The sequence below is a fragment of the Oncorhynchus keta genome, chromosome 27, assembly GCF_023373465.1.
Source record: "Oncorhynchus keta strain PuntledgeMale-10-30-2019 chromosome 27, Oket_V2, whole genome shotgun sequence".
Classification (NCBI taxonomy): domain Eukaryota; kingdom Metazoa; phylum Chordata; class Actinopteri; order Salmoniformes; family Salmonidae; genus Oncorhynchus; species Oncorhynchus keta.
In genome coordinates, this window is record NC_068447.1 from 18,360,739 (window position 1) to 18,379,015 (window position 18,277).

Genomic DNA, 18,277 nt, shown 5'->3' on the forward strand with positions numbered 1-18,277 from the left:
GAATTGGGAATGTCCCATTCACTTCCTGGATTGACTGAGTTAAAATTGATCCCAACCACGGTGCGTAATTGTTGTTTTTTCATGGTAGCTCATTTGGCACAGTCCTAACTGTTCACTGAATAATTCTGGACATGGCTGCTTGGCCAAGTCTGACTCTGACTCACACCACTGTAATGTCATCAATGCAGCAACTAAAGTGTTCATTTTCTCATGTTCTGCCTTCAACTAAGTGACGTCTTAATTCGGTACACACACTCCAAGCCCCCATGTAGACAACTCTCTCATTTATGTGGGTTTTAATACTGTATATACACCATAGTATCCTCATCCACATCTCTCTCTCTTCTTTGGTAGGCCCTGTGGGACATATGCAGAATCTGATACTCAATCTGGTAGTATTTCCCTAAACACCAGTGTCGTTCTAATTATGGACCCTCTTGTTGGTCCTGTGTCCGATATCTCTAACTACTGCATCAAGACTGTGGGTTCATGACTTTCAAGTCCTTTTGAATCAAACCAGCAGCAACCCGAGAGATCAGGGGCTTGTTGGTTAAGTCTGTTTTTCAGTCTGGCTTGGCTGCGTTTGTTGGTTGAGTTCCTGGTTGTTATTGGCTGCTCAGTCTGTGGTGGTATTTTGGTTGAGTTTTTGGTATGTTGCTGACTCTTCAGTTTGTGGTCGTATGTTGGTTGTCAGGGTTGTATTCATTACGTCTTACAAGGTTAAGAACCAAATGGAAGCAAACAGAGCAAACGGAATGAAACAGGGAGGGACCTAGCTGAGTTTGTCCGATAAAAATTATAATTTTCGTTGCAAAACGTTTTCTTTTTGGAATAAACAGTTTCTGTTGCTAAACATTTCGCAACAGAAGAAACATTTTCCAACAGCATCTGCATAATGAATACACCCCTGGTTTAGTTCAGTTTGTGGCTGAGTTAGTATTGTGGCAGTAACAGTTTCCGAGGTGATTGGTTTGGCCACTCCTCTGAGTGAGAGGAGTTAGGATGGCCTTGTTGTGATTGTTAGTGCAAGTTCACACCTGCTCTTCCTAAACAATAACTTATTTCCTGTTTGAAAGTATTTTCCCTCTGATCTTCCCCGCTCCATGTTTGTTATTTTGTTTGTGAAAACAATTCACTGTCTGTCTTTACTCGTCTCTCTCTCTCTCCTCCTCTCGGTCACTGCCTTCCTCTCCCACATTTCCCTCCCTCTAACTTTCTCCCTTCTCCCTCTCCCCCTTTCTCTCCCCTCATCCTCCCTCCCTTCCCTCTCTCTTTTGCTTACTCTCTCTCCTTTGTCTTTTCAGAGGAAGTCACTCTGCATCTCATTGGACAGCTGACTAACAGCCACTTCGCTATGTGTGGACCCCTGCAGTATCCTTGCAGTCCTCTGAGGGGTAGTCTCTTGGCCGTATCCGCCAGAACCAGTGTCTCTCTCTGGGCATGGGCAGTGCCTGCATGCCCCCCTATGGTTCTCCGGCAATCCATTGGAGCGCCGCGTTGAGTTACACTCCTCCTTCCCATGCTGCTGGGACTGTGTACAGGACACCTTCTGGGCCGAGCCGTGCGAGCACAAACACGCACATAGGGTCCGTCGGCATGTCAGCCAGTCCCGGCAGAGGGACCTGCGGAAGTTGGGTTTGAAGACCAGGTAGACAATAGGATTGTAGAGGGTGGAGGACTTGGCAAAGATGGCAGCCACAGCGAAAGCAAAGGGAGGGACCTCTGCTGAGTTAATGAACGCCGCCCACATGGAGACGAAGGCGTATGGGCTCCAGGCGGTCACGACACCGATACACACCGCCACCGAGAGCTAGAAGGGAGAGACGGGAAAACACAAAGGGAGGAATTGACAGACAGGTGTGCACATACAGTAGTTTATAAAAGTTTCAAACCCTCTTCCCCCAGCCATCCATGTGACAATACTTTAAACGAATACTTAGAACAAAGTCAAAGAGGACAACTTCTCCCCTATCATAATGATGAGGCTGTTTATTGACCACCGACCGATACATTGACATTCTAATCCATTAAAACTTCTACTTTCAAACCTTATGTCCCAACCAAACTTTAAATCATGAAGGAGTGAAATAAAGCAAATTGTATACAGCTCCCCCAAGTTGATGATTGGGGTGCTCTCCAAATCATTTTGATCTAATAACGAATCACAACACCCGCTTGAAACCCTTTAAAACCTATACATAAAGCAGCATTTAAGTTAGGAAAATGTGCTGCTACATTTTCCAAGGTGTGTATTGTAGTGTGTGTGTGTTTGTACAACTACTATTTAAGTGTGTGTGTGACAGTGTGTACCTTGACAGTGAGAGTGTCTGAGTGTGTGTGTGTGTGTGTGTGTGTGTGTATGTGTGTGTGTGTGTGTGTGTTGGTGATAAAAAAAACATGTTTAGGGGATTTTCTCCTAGAATGGTCATGTGGAGTAAAGATTGTTAACCTACAGTATAATTGACATTTGTTTCTAAAAGTATAATTGAGAAATAATCAGTCAAAGTTGGCATATTTATAACATGTTGGCCGTACCTGGGCGTACCTTGATGCTAAGTGTGTGTGTGTGTGAGAGTGCATACCTGACTGATGAGTGTGTGTGTGTCTGTGAGAGGGAGTGTGTGTATCCTGACCGTGAGAGTGTGTGTGTGACAGTGCGTACCTTGACGATGAGTGTATGTGTGTTGGGGATCTTGTTCTGTGGGGATATGTGCTGCTGCACCGCCTGGCGTGACCCCTTGACAGTCAGCAGGATGAAGATATAGGAGAGGAAGATGATGATGCAGGGGACGATGTAGCAGAAGAGGAAGAGGCAGAGGATGTAGCTCATGGCAGCTCTACTTTGGCCGGGGGCGTACCAGTCGATACAGCAGGCTGTACCGTAGGGTTCAGAACCATACCGGCCCCAGCCAGTCAGAGGCCCGATGGCAAAGATAAGAGCATAGCACCACACCGCTGCTATTAGGAGATAGGCATGGCAGGATGAGAACTTGTTACCTGTGGGAGGAATGGGGGGATGGGGGAGAAGGAGAGAAGAAGGGGAGACAGGGAGGGGGTTATTAACCAATGGGATGAGAGATGGGAGGCAGAGGAGGAGGTGGAGAGAGAACATGTAATATCATAAGTGGCATTGTTACCTGATGCTGTAATGGAAGTAGGGGAGGAAGTGGGGAAGAGGAGGAAGGGAGAGAGGAGGTGGGGAAGAGGAGGAAGGGAGAGAGGAGGTGGGGAAGAGGAGGAAGGGAGAGAGGAGGTGGGGAAGAGGAGGAAGGGAGAGAGGAGGTGGGGAAGAGGAGGAAGGGAGAGAGGAGGTGGGGAAGAGGAGGAAGGGAGAGAGGAGGTGGGGAAGAGGAGGAAGGGAGAGAGGAGGTGGGGAAGAGGAGGAAGGGAGAGAGGAGGTGGGGAAGAGGAGGAAGGGAGAGATGGAGGTGGGGAAGAGGAGGAAGGGAGAGAGGAGGTGGGGAAGAGGAGGAAGGGAGAGAGGAGGTGGGGAAGAGGAGGAAGGGAGAGAGGAGGTGGGGAAGAGGAGGAAGGGAGAGAGGAGGTGGGGAAGAGGAGGAAGGGAGAGAGGAGGTGGGGAAGAGGAGGAAGGGAGAGAGGAGGTGGGGAAGAGGAGGAAGGGAGAGAGGAGGTGGGGAAGAGGAGGAAGGGAGAGAGGAGGTGGGGAAGAGGAGGAAGGGGGAGAGAGGAGGTGGGGAAGAGGAGGAAGGGAGAGAGGAGGTGTGGAAGACGAGGAAGGGAGAGGAGGTGGGGAAGAGGAGGAAGGGTGAGATGGAGGTGGGGAAGAGGAGAAAGGGAGAGAGGAGGTGGGGAAGAGGAGGAAGGGAGAGAGGAGTTGGGGAAGAGGAGGAAGGGAGAGAGGAGGTGGGGAAGAGGAGGAAGGGAGAGAGGAGGTGGGGAAGAGGAGGAAGGGAGAGAGGAGGTGGGGAAGAGGAGGAAGGGAGAGAGGAGATGTGGAAGACAAGGAAGGGAGAGAGGAGGTGGGGAAGAGGAGGAAGGGAGAGAGGAGGTGGGGAAGAGGAGGAAGGGAGAGAGGAGGTGGGGAAGAGGAGGAAGGGAGAGAGGAGGTGGGGAAGAGGAGGAAGGGAGAGAGGGAGGTGGGGAAGAGGAGGAAATGTGAGGAGGTGGGGAAGAGGAGGAAGGGAGAGAGGGAGGTGGGGAAGAGGAGGAAATGTGAGGAGGTGGGGAAGAGGCAGAAAGAGAAAGACAACGTTACCTGATTTGGCACATTAGTTTGTGGAGAAATTAGGCAAATTAGATACAGGAAAGAGGAGAGAAAGCAACATTGATATCATTGTTAATTACATCTCAGTTTGTACGTGTGTATTTTCTCTGAAATACCACATATAATCTAAATGGCCAAAAGCAAATGGCAGTTTTAGGATCAAAGCAGAATTGTGAACTACTGACAAAAACAGAAACACAAAAGATTATTCACTGGAAGTTAGTAAGCATTCACATCTCATCAGTCTGAAAATAATTTTATTTTAGTTGGCTTTACAGGAACTTAGCCGTCTTAGCCTCTTAGATAATCCTAGCGGGCAAATTTACATACAGAAATGACACATTCACGTGTTCACTCATTCCTCCACACGCATATCTCTTGAAATGACCTCAAGCATGTTCAGAAACAGAGGGTAGGCGCATGTTTCCGTAGAGACACAAATATATGCATTTATGTATTTACAGGAAGCCAAATATAAATACTCTCCCTCGTGTGGAGAGATTAGCACCATACCGGTTTAGCTGGAGGGCCAAAGTGCGTGTGTATTGGTGTGTGCCTGTTTGTGTACGTGAATACACTATTATCAATCCTCTCTTCCCAATCTTCACTCTCCGAGGTTATAGAATATATCTACATTTTAAGAAACCAATATCACCTTCCGTGTGGCCTGGTATCAGAGGAACACACTCACCCCAGGAGCTAAGCTTCACCAGAAATATACAGTATACTGATTATTTCTGCTTTCTTACACATCTCTTACATGTCATAAACCACAAATAGGGCTGCACATTTCAAACACATGATGAGAAGAATTTCGAACTGTTGGTGAATAAGCCTAGTGCATGCGTAGACTAGGAAGCCTATTTGATGGTTCTGCACATTTGTCACCTGCGGCAGATGGATGATTAATTACTGAAGCATGTTCACCGGTGTGTACATGAATCAGAAAGCTGAAATGGAAGATGCGTCCTCTGTGTGTGTGAGGAGCTAGACGGCGTATGGCGAACAGGGTATACAAGGAGCCTGTGGCTATCACTGGATTGGAATGTTGATTGATCAGATTGAGCAGTTCAATATGTCAACCTCCTGCAGTTAGCAGAGGATGTGCAGAGTGAGCTGATCTTAGATTGATTATTACTCCTCTGTCCTAATTGTTCAGCTGCCTGATCAGTACTGGAGTCCTGGCTGTGTGTATACAGTATGTTTAAAACATGCACTATGGTGTCTGTTGGCTATCTATACTACAAGGTTCATGGGCATTTCAAACCTGGAACCATCTGTATCACCCAACCAGGGGCCATTTATTGGAATATAAATATCCCTATTTTAATCTGAAAGTAAGAATACTTGAATAAAGCATTAATATCATCCTTGAGTATCCCTTGATATTCAATGCTACCTCACCGTCATCCCTAGAGTGGGACTAGTGGGATGGTGGGATGCCAGTCCTAGCCTGCTTCCATTTCTAATGAACCCTGCTCTGCAGTGTTGTAGTCTTTTTTGCTGATGGTATAGTCTGTGTGGAGCTCCGCGTAATTATCTGACACCGGTGTGTCATCAGTTCATGACTCTGATCCTCCTTCCATTGTTGCTCCTCTGGAAACCTAATCCTCTGTGACTTTAACTGCTACTGTACTCACAACTTAACACTGATCTCTGCTCATTTTGGTTCCCCACTTTTCTCTGTCCTTATTGTGTGTGCTATATTTGTACCAGGTTCTTTTGGGCTGACTTTTAAACACATCATTATTTGTGCTCATCTGCATTTCAAACAGTGTTATTGGTGCAGCCAGCAGTCTCCAGAGCCTCAAGGTGGACTTCAACTTGTGCACACACACACACACACACACACACACACACACACACACACACACACACACACACACACACACACACACACACACACACACACACACACACACACACACACACACACACACACACACACACACACACACACACACACACACACTGAAGAGTTTGTGTAACTCTTTAAAATGCTGCTCTGACTTCCATTGCTACCTATGCTTATTAGTTCCACTCACTCAGTTCACAAGAGCATGACATGTAAACCGTGAGACATCCCCTAACTCTTTAACCAAGTATCAGGGACTCCAGATACAGTGCCTTTGGAAAGTATTCAGACCCCTTGACTTTGCCCATATTTTGTTACATTAAAGCCTTATTCTAAAGTGGATTAAATAAATAAAAAATCCTCAGCAATCTACACAGAATACCCCATAATGACAAAGGGATAACAGATTTTTAGAAACGTTTGCAATTCTACTAAACTTAAAAAAAACATAAATACCTTATTTACATAAGTATTCAGACCCTTTACTATGAGACTCGAAATTGAGCTCAGGTGCATCCTGTTTCCATTGATCATCCTTGAGATGTTTCTGCAACTTGATTGGCGTCCACCTTTAGTAAATTCAATTGACTGGACACGATTAGGAAAGGAACACACCACAGTTGACAGTGCAGGTCAGAGCAAAAACCAAACCATGAGGTCGATGGAATTGTCCATTGGGCTCCAGAGACAGGATTATGTCGAGGCACATGACTGGTGAAGGGTACCAAAAAATGTCTGCAGGATTGAAGGTAACCAAGAACACAGTGGCCTCCATCACTCTTAAACGGAAGTTTGGAACCACCAACTTTTTCTAGAGCTGTCCTCCCGGCCTAACTGAGCAATGGGGGGGAAGGGCCTTGGTCAGGGAGTTGACCAAGAACCCGATGGTCACTCTGACAGAGCTCCTGAGTTCTTCTGTGGAGATGGGAAAACCTTCCAGGAGGACAACCATTTCTGCAGCACTCCACCAATCAGGCCTTTATGGTAGAGTGGCCAGATGGAAGCCCCTCCTCAGTAAAAGGCACATGACAGCCCGCTTGGAGTTTGCCAAAAGGCACCTAAAGACTCTCAGACCATGAGAAACAAGATGTTCTGGTCTGATGAAACCAAGATTGAACTCTTTGGCGTGAATGCCAAGCGCCACGTCTGGAGGAAACCTGGCACCATCCTTACGATGAAGCTTGGTGATGGTAGCATCATGCTGTAGGGATGTTTTTCAGTAGCAGGGACTGGGAGACTAGTCAGGATCGAGGCAAAGATGAACAGAGCAAAGTACAGAGAGATCCTTGATGAAAACCTGCTCCAGAGCGCTCATAACCTCATACTGAGGTGAAGGTTTACCTTCCAGCAGAACAACAACCCTAAGCACACAGCCAAGGCAACGCAGGAGTGGATTCTGGACAAGTCTCTTAATGTCCTTGAGTGGCCCAGCCAGAGCCTGGACTTAAACCCAATCGAACATTTCTGAAGAGACCTGAAATTCCCCTTTCAACATGACAGAGCTTGAGAGGATCTGCAGAGAAGAATGGCAAAAACTCCCCAAATACAGATGTGCCAAGCTTGTAGCGTCATATCCGAGAAGAGTCCATGCTGTATTTGTCATTATTGGTTATTGTGTGTAGATTGATGAGGGGAAAAAAGCATTTTCATTCATTTTAGAATAAGGCTGTAACATAACAAAATATTGAAAAAGTAAAGGGGTTTGAATAGTTTCCAATGACACTGTATATTCAGCAATAAGTCAGCATAATTAAGTCACATAAATCAAACTACAAATTACTGACTAATTAAGCAATATACATATATATATTTTTATTAATCATGATTTGGCTGTGTTGTTCTGACAAATGGACACTTTTTCAGGGGAAACAACGTATTGATGATTTAAAGAGAAATTTAGTGAGTGGGTGAAAGTTTTGAGAATAGTTTATTTATAATATTAGCTTGTTGCACAATGGATGCTCTTCATGAGGGTTGATGAGATTTGAAGTTGGAAATTAATCTACTAAGGAGAATAAAAAAAAAGTTTTGTCAGCTGTTCTCCCTCTCGGTTTGTATGTGTGCTCACATGTTTGTAATTGCCTAAGCAGATCTTTAGAAGCTTGAGTGGCACAAATTAATCCTACTCATTAGTGGATGTACTCTTGAGACTAATGTATCCAATAACACACAGACACACACATGCACGCGTGCGCACACATACAAAACGATGCTAATGATATCTTTTTTTTTAATGGACTTCAGTAGATTCATTTGTGTATTCACACTACTTTCTCTCAAAGCTTAAAAGAGACGACAACGTAGCACTCTTCAATACTATTTTTTGTCCGTTTTGTAGCTCAAATTTAATTTCGCACCATCCATTAGATAAGTAATATGATGTGAGCATAGTGTGTATGGCCTCATTTACACAGGCAGCCCAACTCTGGTATTTGTTTCACCAATTGGTCTTTTGACCAATCAGATCAGCTCTGAAAAAGATCTGATGTGAAAAGATCTGATGTGATTGGTCAAAAAAATATCAGAATTGGGCTGTCTGTGTAAACACACCCAATGTGTGCTTTCCAGACAAAGCTAGATCAGCATTGTGTCTGTCTGTCTCTGAGAATTGAACGTTAATCCCTACAGTTGTAATATGGAACGTTAATCACTAGTGATTAGCCAGACCTTATTATCCTAACACCCCTCTGTAATGTATGGTCAAATACATTCTAATTAGCTGCTAAGGCAAGTGGATGCTCGGTGACTTAATGGCTTCATCCAGTAAATAGGTTTCTCACTGTCCCAAAGTGACATGTCTTAAGAGTGTCCTTGAATCATACTTCCCCCTCTCCACTTTAACTCTGTTAATTACTTCCTACTTCGGAGAGGAGTTGATCTTTTGCACAATAGCAAGTAGTTGAGGGAACTCTAACCTTTTACTTATGACTCTTAACCTCTTGGTTGCCCTCCACTCTCCCAGTCTATCCAGCTTCGGAGATGCTGGCAATGTGGCCTAACCCCTCACTACCTACAAACCTTCCACAACTGTTGCTGAGGCTTGGATGTCTGGGAGGAAAGTACAAATCTGAAAGACAGTGTGCAGGTTAGTGATAATACATCTTCAGAGTCTATTTTTCAGTCCCAACTCCAACCATCCCAATACACTGAAAGGTGTGCTAGAGGGGCTGGGGTCAGTCAATTGTAGGGATCAAAGTTATGGTTAGAGATAAAGGATCAGGGTTAGAGGTCAAGGTTTTGCATTCTCTTACCATAGTTGGGACAGCAGACCTTAAGCCAGCACACAGATGACAACACTGTGAGGTTGGTGAGACTGGCTAGTCCAAACAAAACCCCACAGAAGGCATAGCTCATACATGTAACATCACTGAATAGCCACCTGGGGAGAAAGGGAGGAGAAAGGGAGAGAGAAAGAGAGAGAGAGAGAGAAAGAGAGATAGATAGAGAGAGAGAGAGACTAGTCATTTATCCGGTAGATATTCAGAGACCGTTTCCCTCACTTTTTCAGTGTCTGAGGCCAGAGGCCCCACATGGCTGACACTACCTGGAGTACAAGAGCGGGTGGATATAGATATTTATGACTATTAAAACAGTTGTGTCTCACAGGTGACCTTTTTATTTCACATCTTTATATTCTCTCTCCATCTATCTGTCTGTCTACATGTGTGAGGGCATAACAAAACAGCAGCACACACACTGAATAACCTCAAGAATGGAAGGAGGGAGATTTGATTTGAAAGGGGAAGGGGATGGGAGAAGTAAAGGTTGATGAGCAGAGGAATGGATGGTAAAGGAGTGTGGACACTCACTTGTGTGCGAAGGCTGATGAGATGGCCATAGGGAAGAGAGAGATGGTCATTCCAAGGTCGCTGACGGAGAGGTTTATAACAAAGAACTCAGTCGGCTTCAGGGAGGACTTCTTCCGGTAGGCCACAAACAGCAATATCCCATTCCCCACCAGTGAGAAAACACCTGAGACACACGATTAGAGTTTTAACAAGACTGAAAAGTAAAATAGCAGAGTGCCCATTTTATTTTACTAGGCAAGTCAGTTAAGGACAAATTTTTATTTTCAATGACGGCCTAGGAACAGTGGGTTAACTGCCTGTTCAGGGGCAAAACAACAGATTTGTACCTTGTCAGCTCAGGGATTTGAACTTGCAACCTTCCGGTTACTAGTCCAACGCTCTAACCATTAGGCTACCCTGCTGCCCCATACTGTAGAGAACTTCAAGGCATCCAGTAAATCAAGATGAAACACTGCCAATAGTGGACAAAAGCAATGAAATGACAGGCATTGTTTTGCGATCCCTCTTCTAAGACTTTTATCTTTGTATATCTTTTTTTTTTTCCACAACTGAACTCGGAGCACAACTATGAACCCCAGTGTTGTGAAAACTGGTAAACACACCAGGAGAAAGACTCACCAAATATGGCATAGACGGTCCCCATGAGGATGTCATGTTCTTTAGAGATGGTAGAAAGGAACGAAGATGTGTCAGCGAACAAAGATGTTTCAGAGGCATTTCCCATCTAGAGAGAGAGAGAGAGATAACTTTATTTGTGGTGTCAGATACATACAAGGGAGGAGAGGATTAATGGGGTTAAATTAGTTCTGCTGTGTGACAAAGCCTCTGGTCCTTGTTCAGAAGTTCACTGTACACCTCTATCCAGGGGCCAAAGCCAAGACATATTGCACAACATATCATTACAACCGAACTCGCACAACAGCACGCACACACCCACCCAGGCACAGACACATGAGGGACTAATCCCTCAGAGAGGGACTAATTCCAGCCAGATAAGGCCTTAGCTAAGACAACAAGCTACAATAACAGCCACTGACTTTTATTGCCTGCTACTGACTTTGAATGTCACTATATTACTACCACAATCCAATGAGCTATTTACATTGAGAAAGTAGTTCATGAGAAAAAGTAAGCAGTTTACTTCCACAACATGGAAGGCCGCTGGGCCAGACACATTACCAGGACGTGTACTCCGAACACGCTCTGACCAACTAGCAAGTGTCTTCACTGACATTTTCAACCTCTCCCTGTCTGAGTCTGTAATTCCAACATGTTTCAAGCAGACCACCATAGTCCCTGTGCCCAAGAACACTAAGGTAACCTGCCTAAATGACTACTGACTCGTAGCAGTCACGTCTGTAGTCATGAAATGCTTTGAAAGGCTGGTCATGGCTCACATCAGCACCATTATCCAAGAAACCCTAGACCCACTTCAATTTGCATACCGCACCTACAGATCCACAGATGATGCAATCTCTATTGCACTTCACACTGCCCTTTCCCACTTGGACAAAAGGAACACCTATGTGAGAATGCTATTCACTGACTACAGCTCAGCATTCAACACCATAGTGCCCTCAAAGCTCATCACTAAACTAAGGACCCTGGGACTAAACCTCTCCCTCTGCAACTGGATCCTGGACTTCCCGACGGGCCGACCCCCAGGTGATAAGGGCAGGTAACAACACATCTGCCACGCTGATCGTCAACACAGGGGCCCCTCAGGGGTGCGTACTCAGTCCCCTCCTGTACTCCCTGTTCACTCATGACTGCACGGCCGGGCACGACTCCAACACCACCATTAAGTATGCTGATGACACAACAGTGGTAGGCTTGATCACTGACAACCATGAGACAGCCTATAAGGATTAGGTCAGAGACCTGGCTGTGTGGTGCAAGGACAACAACCTCTCCCTCAACGTGATCAAGACAAAGGAGATGATTGTGAACTACAGGAAAAAGATGACCGAGCACACCCCCATTCTCATCGACGGTGCTGGAGTGGAGCAGTTTGAGAGCTTCAAGTTCCTTGGCATCCACATCAACAACAAACTAACATGGTCTAAGCACACCAAGACAGTCGTGAAGAGGGCACGACAGAACTTATTCCCCCTCAGGAGACTGAAAAGATTTGACATGGGTCCTCAGATCTTATAGCTGCACCATTTTATAGCTGCATCACTGCCTGTTATGGCAACTGCTCGGCCTCCGACCGCAAGGCACTACAGAGGGTAGTGCATACAGCCCAGTACATTACCGGGACCAAGATTCCTGCCATCCAGGACCTCTATACCAGGCGGTGTCAGAGGAAGGCCCTAAACATCGCCAAAGACTCCAGCCACCCTAGTCATAGACTGTTCTCTCTGCTACCGCACGGCAAGCGGTACCGGAGCACCAAGTCTAGGTCTGAGAGGCTTCTAATCAGCTTCTACCCCCAAGCCATAAGACTCCTGAACAGCTAATCAAATGTCTACCCTTCCTTGCAGTCAAATGACCTAGTGGCCTCATGGGTGGAATGTTATAAATATTTTTCATAATTGAATAATCAATCACATATTTATTATTGCGAAAAGATGGTGTTTCTATGTCAAACGGTTTTATTATATTTATTTTATTGCATTGTATATAATAAAAATGGGATGCAAAAGCAAAATGTAATACATTTCAACTCTATATCTGACATGGTACAAGAGTCTTATTTTTTAAAAGCCCATGACCATGTGTGTGAGGTGTATACTTTTGTTTCAAAGTAGATTTGTTTAAGACTACTAAGGAACACTCTGTGTGACCCTAATTTAACCCACTGCAGTAAGGTTATGAACATTCATCCTGTTCCTCCATCTTTTCTACTTTATTTGCTTTAAACTAAAGTAATGACAAAACAGACCGTGAAATGAACACAGGAGGCGTCAGTGCAGGGTCTGTCAGCTTCTGTGGTTACCCTATCACCTCTTTCTCTTTTCAATATAAAATGACATACTGTAGGTTTCACCACCAGCCCCCTGAGACACAACACTCTATTTCCTTACAGTTCCTCCCCCTATCGCTTCTTTTGTCTTCCATGCCTGAGGAAATTGGATGTGGGTTGGTGAGCTGAGAAAATAAGCGTTGCATTCATTATATATTTACATGCGTGTGCGTGTGTATGTGTGTACCCCACATTAAATCCCCTGGAACAGTAACCTATAGGAAAGAAAAGGATGGGATGGACTTATCTAAATAGATATGACATGCCATGTCTGAGTACAACACAGGAGCCGCCCAACAGTTGCGAGCGTATGCATATGCGCGTGTTGCTACTCTGGTATGCCTAAGGTATCCCCGCTGTGACGTTGATTTGACTTGGTTGTGATTGAATTGGGAGGTCCAGGGTGCTGATGTGTGAATAGTTCATTAATCATATTTGTTAAAAGAGAGCTTAATATGATTATGTAGCCACACACAGTCCACAATTAAATACGTAATGTCTAGCTCTTTCTAAATTGAAGGACTATAATGGTAATCGATGCCATACACCTTGAAATACAATGTGACAAGCCATCCGTTATGAACAACACAGCCTTTTTGCTTCAAAGCTGGTCATTACACCAAACTTATTACTGTATCATGACACTAGATGATGAACATTTAAATGGAACATTCATGGAAATAGAAAGCATTCAGGAATGTGTTTGCAGGGAAGCCATCTCCTCTTCAGTTCACATCTAGAGCTGGGAGAGTTAACTCAAAGAGATAGTAGAGCCGAGAGGGATAACTCAAAGAGATAGTGTGATGTTCTTATTCTCAGACGATTTACAATTCCATGCATCTTTATGGGGGTTATAGTGAAAACAATACTCCTTGAAATGATATGCAATGTTTCTCCTCCATCCATTCCTTGTGATTGCACATATAAACTACACAAACGTTACAAGTCCGACACGTGTACATGCTTTGAATTCATAATGTAAACATACATTATATACTGTATGTTACTGCTGTGTGTGACAACAAAGGCAACAAATTCAATCAACTGACAAAGGTCATGAGCAAAAACCCCAGCGTACTACACTTCCTTCAACACAATGCTTACATGTACACATAGAGTCAATAAAACCAACTCACTCACACAGACAGATTACGATCACTTTATTAGTCAATTACACACAAGGTCTAAACCGAAATTTGACTTCCTCTTTTGATCGCTCCGATAGACACACATACAGTGCATTCGGAAAGTATTCAGACCCCTTCCCATGTATAGCATTTTGTTACGTTACAGGCTTATTTTAAAATGTATTAAATGACAAGTTTCCCTCATCAATCTACACACAATACCACATCGTGACAAAGCAAAAACAGGTTTTTGTAATTTGTGCAAATGTATTACAAAAAAAAAATGGAAATACCTTATTTACATAAGTATTCAGACCCTTTGCTATGAGACTCGAAATTGAGCTCAGGTGCATCCTGTTTCCATTGATCATCCTTGAGATGTTTCTACAACATGATTGGAGTCCACCTGTGGTAAATTCAATTGATTGGACATGATTTGGAAAGGCATACCCCAATCTATATAAGGTCCCACTGTTGGCAGTACAAATCAGAGCAAAAACCAAGCCATTGGTTGTCCATTGAGCTCTGAGACAGGATTCTGTTGAGGCACAGATCTGGGGAAGGGTAACAAAACATATCTGCAACATTGAAGGTCCCCAAGAACCCAGTGGATTACATCATTCTTAAATGGAAGAAGTTTGGAACCACCAAGACTCTTTCTAGAGCTGGCCGCCCAGCCAAACTGAGCAATCGGGGGAGAAGGGCCTTGATCAGGGCGGTGAGCAAGAACCCAATGGTCACTGACAGAGCTCTAGAGTTATTTTGTGGAGATGGGAGAACCTTCCAGAAGGACAACCATCTCTGCAGCACTCCAAAGGTCTCTCAGACCATGAGAAACAAGATTCTTTAGTCTGATGAAACCTAGATTAAACTCTTTGCCTTGAATGCCAAGCATTACTATTATTATTATTATCATTACGTCTGGAGGAAACCAGGAGGAAACCAGGCACCGCTCATCGCCTGGCACCATCCTTACGGTGAGGTATGGTGGTGGTAGCATCATGCTGTGGGGATGTCTTTCAGCGGCAGGGACTGGGAGACTAGTCAGGATCGAGGGAAAGATGAAAACCTGCTCCAGGGCACTCAGGACCTCAGACTTGGGTGAAGGTTCAACTTTCAACAGAACAACCACCTTAAGCACACAGCCGAGTCAAAGCAGGCATGGCTTCGGGACGAGTCTCTGAATGTCCTTGAGTGGCACAGCGAGAGCCTGGGCTTGAACCCGATCGTAAATCTTTGGAGAGATCTGAAAATAGCTGTGCAGCGACGCTCCCCATCCAATCTGACGGAGCTTGAGAGGATCTGCAGAGAAGAATGGGAGAAACTCCCCAAATACAGGTGTACCAAGCTCGTAGCATCATACCCAAGAAGACTCGAAGCCGTAGTTGCTGCCAAATGTGCTTCAACAAAGTACTGAGTAAAGGGTCTGAATACTTATTTAACTGTGATATTTCATTTTTTTTTGTAAAACATTCGCAAAAAAATATTGTTTTCCTTGTCACTATGGGGTGTTGTGTGTAGATTGATAAGGAAAAATACATTTGAATACATTTTTGAATAAGGCTGTAACGTAACAAAATGTGGAAAAGTCGAGGGGTCTAAATACTTTCTGAATGCACACACTGTTGTTTTGGGGGATTAAGTGCCTTGCGCAAGGGCACACGGCAGGCAATGACATCTAGGATTTGATACCATCAACCCTCTGGTTTCCAGCTCACTTCCCACCAGATAATTCCCATCAGGGATTTGAACTAGTAACCCTCTGTTTGCTGGGTCCCCTCTCTCACCACTAGGCTTCTTGTAACCCCTTGGAGTGAACTATTAAGTTTTTCATGACTATTTTTTTTGGAATGAGCTGCAGGTTAATCGACGAAATGTTGTTGAATCATTGAAACATGGACATGCAGCCTGAGGCGTTTGTGTGTTTTGACAAAACAGAAGAAAAGAGAGAGCGAGAAATAGACCAGACAGAGCATGTACAAGAGAAAGAGTTACAGAAAGTTATTAACTGTTAGTGTTTGTATGCAAGTCTGTGTATTCATTTGCCAAGGTGTATGTACGTGTCTCCGTGTGTACATGTGTGTGTGCATATACACTGAGTGTACAAAACATTAGGAACACCTGCTCTGTCGATGACATAGACTGACAAGGTGAACCCATATGAACATATGATCCCTTATAGATGCCACTTGTCAACTCCCTTGAGACAATTGAGACATGCAGTGTGTATTTGTGCCATTCAGAGAGTGAATTGGCAAGATAAAATATTGTGTCTTTGAACAGATTATGGTACAGTAGTAGGTACCAGGCACACCGGTTTGCGTGAAGAACTGCAACACAGCTGTGTTTTTCACTCGCAACAGTTTCCCGTGTTTATCAAGAATCGTCCACCATCTAAAGGACACCCAGCCAACTTGACATCCCTTCCAACACATCAAACACCTTGTAATCCATGCTCAAACAAGAGTCGGTTCTGAGGGTGCAATTCCGCAACAAAGGTCCTTCATCACGCTGCAAGCTTACACCAATAAAATCTATCCTCCTTTCCCCTTCTGTCATGACCAAATGGCTTCCAACACTCTCTCAGCAAACTGTCTGCAGACATATCACAGTGCCATCCGTTTTGTCACTAAAGCACCTTATACCACGGCAAGACGGAGCTGTCTTCCTCCCGGGAAGGACTGCCCTCACTCCATGATCTCGCCAGATCACTGACAACTCCAGTGTCCTCCTACCCCATGCTAAGTAAACCTCCGCGTGATCCTCAGTTCACCCTGTCGATCTCAACTAACATCCGTGGCCCGTTCCAGCAGGTTCATGCTCTACAACATGATCATCCCTAAAGCCTCACACCTCATTTGGCGCAGGTCCTAATCCAGGCACTTGTCATGCCTGTCTGGATTACTGCAAAACTCGCTGTTGGCTGGGCTCCCCTGCCTGTGCCATTAAACCCCTACAACTCATCCCGAACGCTGCAGCCATAGTCTAGGTAAATCAACCTTCCCATTTTCACCTCACCTCATTCCCATACCGTTTTTCCACTGTTTTCCATTTATTTACTTTTCTGCATCTTTTGCACAAGACCATGGTGCTTACCTACGGAGCATGACCATCTGATCATTTATCCTCCAGGCTCTGTATCAGGCCCTACACCCAAACAAGGGCCTTTTTGCACACATTGTATATAGCCTGCCCCTTTTACCACTGTGTTAGTGACAGTTCTAATTGTTCAGCCCAGTCAAAACTGTTGCTGTCTGTTCACACTGCAATGGTGGAACAAACTCCCCAGGTCGCCAGGCAACATGAGAAGTCAATCACCACCTTCCGGAGACACCTGAAAAAAAATCTTTAAGGAAAACCTAGGATAGGATAAAGTAAGCTATTCCCCCCTTAAAAGTCCAGTTTAGATGCACTATTGTAAAGTGGCTGTTCCACTGGATGTCATAAGGTGAATGCACCAATTTGTAATATCTGGATAAGATGCCAAATTGTTCTGCTAAATGAAACTTAAATGTAATGTAAATGTAATGTTCTTTATGTTTTGTACAAACATCAGTATGATGTCTTCAGAGTCACTGAGATTGTACTTTCCAAGCTGTAGCACAGAGAATGTCAAACAATAGGAATAGGATTTTTACAGTGAACATGGGAGTTTTGTCCAAGACTCTATAACCAATGATTCCCATGGAAAAAAAATAGAATACTGGTATCATCAACCTAATGAGCCACAGACAAATGTTCTGACAGGATAACCAATGATTCCCTTAGTAGAGCTGGGGCTCTATAAGAATGATTCCCTGTGTTTGGACAGCAATATCCATAACAATGTTCCCCAGACAAACAGAGTGAAGCAACTCTAGTAAAAATTAAAATAGAGTGGAACATTGGACTCTAAAGAAGATTCAGATCAATATGACAACATTACTCACTCTCCATAACCAATGATTCCCCAGGATAGAGTACATCCAGTCTATAACCAATGATTCACAGACAAATAGAGTACTATACTCTAAAACCAATGATTCAAAGAGGGATAGAATGAGGACAACTCTTTTAACTCTGTGATTCCCAGGCAAATAGAGTGTCTTTGTCTATAACCAATGATTCCCCAGAAAAATAGAGTATTGTGTGTGTAACCAATGATTCCTAGACAAATGAGTGTGTGTCTATAACCAATGATTGTGTGACAAATAGTGTGTGTGTGTGTCTATAACCAATGATTCCTCAGACAAATAGAGTTTTTACTCTGTGTCTATAACCAATGATGTGACAAGTGTGAGTGTCTTTGTGTTT

At 44.3% G+C, this 18,277-nt stretch overlaps 1 protein-coding gene across 1 annotated transcript in view; it reads right to left on the minus strand.

Moving 5' to 3' along the window:
* Positions 1-1,281: 1,281 nt before the first annotated feature.
* LOC118377531 (opsin-5) overlaps positions 1,282-18,277 on the minus strand; it is a 222,648-nt gene continuing 205,652 nt past the window's right edge. Inside the window, exons 2-6 of the mRNA XM_052481847.1 lie at positions 10,508-10,613; positions 9,890-10,052; positions 9,332-9,459; positions 2,663-2,997; positions 1,282-1,810 (exon numbers count right to left, since the gene is read on the minus strand). Of these exons, the coding sequence (XP_052337807.1) occupies positions 1,301-1,810; positions 2,663-2,997; positions 9,332-9,459; positions 9,890-10,052; positions 10,508-10,613 (1,242 nt within the window). The 3' untranslated portion in view covers positions 1,282-1,300. The remainder of the gene's footprint in view (positions 1,811-2,662; positions 2,998-9,331; positions 9,460-9,889; positions 10,053-10,507; positions 10,614-18,277) is intronic.